This window comes from Verticillium nonalfalfae (genome assembly GCF_003724135.2).
Source record: "Verticillium nonalfalfae strain VnAa140/NRRL 66861 chromosome Unknown scaffold_245, whole genome shotgun sequence".
In the NCBI taxonomy this organism is placed as follows: Eukaryota; Fungi; Ascomycota; class Sordariomycetes; order Glomerellales; family Plectosphaerellaceae; genus Verticillium; species Verticillium nonalfalfae.
The window spans coordinates 7,022-12,285 of NW_021167470.1; the positions used below are offsets into that span (position 1 = coordinate 7,022).

At 57.6% G+C, this 5,264-nt stretch overlaps 1 protein-coding gene across 1 annotated transcript; it reads right to left on the reverse strand.

Annotated features, from left to right (window-relative positions):
- Positions 1-258: 258 nt before the first annotated feature.
- Positions 259-1,785, reverse strand: D7B24_004407 (uncharacterized protein; the record flags this gene model as incomplete). Its single annotated transcript, XM_028638578.1, has 1 exon — positions 259-1,785. One exon carries the CDS (start codon positions 1,783-1,785, stop codon positions 259-261), a length of 1,527 nt encoding a protein of 508 aa, XP_028490249.1.
- Between the last annotated feature and the right edge of the window lie 3,479 nt (positions 1,786-5,264).

The following is a 5,264-nucleotide window of genomic DNA, read 5'->3' on the forward strand; positions in this document are numbered from 1 at the left end:
CATCTTTCCACAAATGGCTGTGGCCATGCCATAGCTGTTCAGACATGTAAGCCAACCGCCACCATGTTGGGCTGGTTTGTGAGTGACCGTCATGGCTTGGTCGCCCCCATGCTTTCCTACGCATCGCTTTCAGATAACTCCAATGCCGTCCGTTACCATGCTTCCAATCCACACCATGCTTGCCCAAAAGAAAAGAAAGAAAAAAAGCCAGAGTGGTTCCCACCGTTCACTACGGAGAATGCACTGGAATGAACCCTACTATCTGCCCAGCATGTGTGGGCTCATGTAGGGTGTGGAGCCATTCCCACCCATGTTCACATTCGGTCCGCCCGAGGCCATGGGTCCGCTGTACCCATTCCAAGGGTTATGAGACAGAGTGCCATTCGCCGAGAAGCCTGCGGGAGTGTAAGATTGACCGCCCGATGACCCTCCGTAACGGCCGGAACTGAGACCGGGCGGAACAGTGAGCCCTGGTGGGGGGCCGTTGGCTGTTGTGAATCCGTTGGGGGACCCTGCCATCATGGCGACCATGGAGTTGGCAGCACCCTGCCCAGATGTCTGGCCTGATCGGACGCCGAGAGGGTTCTTGGAGAAACTGAGTCGAATGCCACCCTTGACGCTGTTGTGAAGCGGCTGACCGTAAAGTTCATTCAGCGCCTTGGTTGCGAACGTGACGTCTTCGAACTCAACAAAACACATCGGGCCATTCTGCTTCGTGCGGAAACAGAGTCGCTTGTACCCACGCTGCTTAGAGAACATGGCCTTGAGCTCTTCCTCCGACGTGTCGATGGGGAGGTTGCCGACGTAAAGAGTATTGCAGGGGGGGTTCTGATCAGCTGGGTTCACAGGCGGAAAATTGCTGTGACGCCCGTACTGAGGGGCCACCATCGGATAGTGAAGGCCGTGTCCAGCTCCGCCATTCAGGCCAGTGGGCGACATGGATGCGTGGTGTCCCGACATGATCTGGTGTCCATAGGGAGGCAGCGAGGAAGATCCGGGGCCAGAGCCAGAATTGAGCGACAGACTGGCCAGATGCGCAATCGGCAGCTGAGGTGCAGTGGCGCGTCGTTGAGACGTGACAGAACCATTTTCTGCGTATGCGACTGGGTCCTTCAGTAGCTCCCCTGTCTCGTCGTCATCGGCAGTATCATTGTTGATGAGGGTCTTGCCTGAGATTCGCGGCCTGTCGGTGAGATGGTTCCCAATAGGGGACTGGGGCGAAAATAGGTTCTGATAGCGAGCGCTGTCCTCTGGGTTTGGTAGTTCACTCGATCCATACGCGCCGCTCATCGGTGGAGAAATCTTGCCGACATGCGGAAAAGAACCATTGTAGCGAGACGGTTGTCGCGAACCGTGGGCCGAGGATGCCGCAGACGACGAGCTCGCGCCTGAGGCGCTCGTGCCGTGTTCACCCCCATACGCTCGTGGTGTTCCCAAAATCTCCACGACCATGTTGCGCTTGCCGTGCAGCATCTTCTTCGCTTCGGAGGCGCCGGCAGGCGTTCTGAACGTCATGAGGGCCGATGCGGACTCGTCGTCATCGGACTCTTGCACAAGTTCTATCTTCTGAAACTCGTTGGACCACACCACCATGAGACGAAGCTGTTCCATGGCAATATCTTTGGGCAGGCGTCGGATGAGGACTGAAGTCGGGGGCCCGTCGGTCGGAGCGGTTGAATCGTTCTCGAAGGAGCGGTGCGCGGGGATGGTCAGTGGGAAAGGAGATTGTGCGCTGCTTGACGATCGCAGCGATTGCGACGGGTGTAGGTAGGCTGGCGCAGCCATGGCGATGAGATCGTTTGTTGTGGGAGTAGTAAAAGTTGAGGATTGAGTGGCGCAAGTGAAGCTCATGCCAGGATACGTTGAAACCGGTCCGAGGCGCATTCGTTTTCGTCGCGGGTCATGCACGAGGTTTTGTTGCTCTCCGTCACGAAAGGTAGTAAGAAAAAGATCGCCTTGATGAATGGACTGCGCGTTGGTGTGGCAGGCACGCGCGATGTCGGCGATGCACAACGATTGAGGACGCGACGGTGTCGTTGAGGCAAATTGTTGAGGCCAAGACGCGGAGGATGGCGCTCGAGTGTCTCTGAACGGAGTGTGGTGAAGCGTGACAGGGACCGAGAATGCGAAGGTCAAGGTGAGAGATGCAGCCTGCTACGCAAATTTGATGTGGAGAGTGGGCGCGGTGTTGGAGAAGTGAGGGCGGGTGAGATGGGGGGAGAAGGGGAAAGCGAAGGCGCTATGGGGGGGGCGAGATGAGCTGTCGCAAGGTTTTGTATTGGCTTGAAAGTGTTCTTTGGGGGGAAGAGAGAGAAAGAGGGTGGGTGGGCGACTGGCGAGGTGTGTGAAGTGCGAGACTAGGAGGCAGCAGAAGAATGGTGTGCGGCGGCTTGGGGTGCCTTGTTGCTTGGGTGCGTCAAACAAGGACCAGGACCTGGACCTGGTCGAGAAGCGGGCTGGCTGGCTCGGTGGTCTTTTGGCTCTAGCTCGACTGCACCATCCGAGTACTGGGTTATGCTCGAGGAAAGTCTGTTTGGGTCGGGGGGGGAGAGGGGTGTGTGGGATGGGGGCACCAGGAGCAGGAACCGGCGTAGTATGCAGTAGGTGTAGCTGACAGGTTGAAGAGGATTAGTGGGACATCCACTTTGCCGGGGCCCCCTCGAAGCTTGAATGATCCAGGTACCCAATAGGGTTCTGGTATGCCCACGACGGTATCAGGCTGCAAGCTGGGGAGGGTATGATGTGGCGGAGGCTATCTTTCAAGGTCTCGAGTATCGGCGCAGGCGCATACGCAGGCGTGGGCCGTTCGGTGCCGGTGATTGTCGAGACGAGCGGGCGTGAGCGCGGGTATGGGTTGTTCAAGGCGGCGGACGCGGATGGCAACGAACGAGAGAGCTTGCGTGACGTGACGGTGGAGTATTGGGCGGGTGGGCGATGTGCGGCTTCGCAGGGGCGGAACTCCAGGCCAGCGGGTCTTGGTCCTAGAAAGCCGTCGGTTTGGGTATGGCGTGCCTGATCTGGCTCGCGTTAGGGGCCGGGGGTGGATACAGACAGAGTATGGTACCAGCTCTCGCTGGCGGCCAGTCTGGTGGTTGGGTTGTGTGGTGTCTGAGGTCTGGTGGGGAGGATCGGGACCTGGCTCAATGGGGGCAAGACGAGTGGTGCACTCACTGTGAGAAGGTGAAGCAGTGTGGGCGCGCTGACGGGAGGGAGAGATGATGGTTTCTGCTCTTCGTTCTGAGGAAAAGGTGCACGCTGGAGAGGATGGAACAACCGGCGGCTGCCGAAGATTGCGGTTCCGATAGGTGCCACCGCCTCGTGGAGACGTCTCTTTATTTATTTTTTCGTAAGGCAGAGAGAGAGTGTGTGAGGAACGCCGTGCATCAACCAGACACGCTACTGATGTCGCTGCTGCTGCTGTCATCAATGTTCCCGATTAGTGTCCTTCAAGACAAGGGAGTATACAAATGAGGTGGTGATCGCATCAAGTCGCAGAACCCCTGTATATGGAACGAGGGAGCGGGCGAGATCCTCATCCACAGGTATGGTATAACAGGCTGTTCTATCGCCTTTGCTGCCAGGTGGCAAAGCTGAGTGGATGCCGTCCGTTCTTGGAGGAACTCTTGCAGGTTGTCCAGTCGCGTCGCGTCAGGGTGATGAATGTGCTACCAGGGGGCTAAGTTGCTGGAGCGGAGGTTTTGGCGATGCGCACACGCCCAACGCGAAGTGAGGTGGAGACCGAATGTGACGGAGGAGAGGATACGGCCAGACGGGGAAATCCAGGCTGGTGGACGTGTCGAGTCTCCGTCAATCCTTTGCCTGTCTTAGCCTTAGCCAAAACCGGGACTCTGTTCACTGGGCATACCTGTCGCCTTTCTCTGATACCGAGGGGGTGCGTGCGGCAAACCTTGTCTTCTACAATGTGTGATCGCACGTGTGCCAGCATGCCTGATGGGGGGGCCGTTCTTTTCTCTGGGTGGCAGCCTGCACGATGCGCCGTCGAGCCTTCGACAGATGCTTGGCCGTCGCGATAGGGGCGCTGTTTGGTCGAACGGCTGAGGCCGACAGGATGAAGGCCAGATTAGATAGCCAAGGTACTGAACACGATGCTCGGAGACGGTCGCAGCGTGTGGGCGTCAAGTCAGCAGAGATTGGCGAGCTTGATTCGGATGGCTTTTGACTCGAGCATATTTCCGTTACCGAGACATGGGTCAGTCTGACGGATGCAATTTCGAGAGAGAATGTGTCGAACGTACAGGAAACGGCATGGGGAGAAAGAAGAGTCATAGTGAAGACAGTGCATTGAGTAAGTCCACCGCACAGTAAGGCAGCTGCCATGTCGCATCAAAGTCCTGCTTGCCATCTTTGCTTCCTGCCTTTTCTCCGCGAGGCAGGGGCATTCGCGCTTTATTCTGGTACTTCCTCCTTCCTTCTCTCGCGGCAAGAAAGCGTCATGAATCAGGCAGGCATTGATGGTCCATGAAGAAGCCGCGGACGACGAGCCTCGGGCCGACGGCGATTGGACAGGAACCACCGAGACGACACTGAAGCCCTGCAGTGACCGACAATGGGTGGCCTGTTCTGGGTTGCCATGCGCCCAAATGGCTGTCAGTGACGGGCCAAACCGCACGAGACGTGAGACCGGTGAGAGGGCAGGACAGGTCCACGAAGGGGAGGGGGAGGGGCGTAACCACCACCCCTGCTGCATCACAATCTCACAGAACATCACGACAGGAACAAATCGTCTCGCGAATGGTCCCGGAAAGAAGAGGCCTAAGGAACCCGAGGCTGTCGATCAGGCCTCTGAATATCCCTCCGGTGCCTGCCCAGGTCACTGGACCGGACCGCCTGACAAACAGGCCCCGGCGGTGACTCGGTATTGCAGAAAACGGCCATCGGCGCAATTCACGGCACAGGGGAAAGTGCTCCAGACGGTGCTTGCGGCATCAGACAAGGGTCTCAGGGTCTTGGGGGTCTCATCCGTTATTTGGCTCGCGTGGAAAGCCACTGATCTGAGATTGGAGAGGTGCAGAGCCACCCACATACAGTACATGCGTTCAGCCCGTGGCGTGGCGCTCTGAAGGCGCCCCTCGTACAGCGGCAACTGAAGGGTGCACCACTGATGACTGCCGTGCTCTCCAACTCACTACCTACCTTACTCAAGATGCCTGACCTGTCTTATCTCAAGATCATAGTAAGGGTGCTGCTATCCTACCTACCTACTATCCTGACCTTCCAGCCCATGTCTGAGATGTCAGACAGGA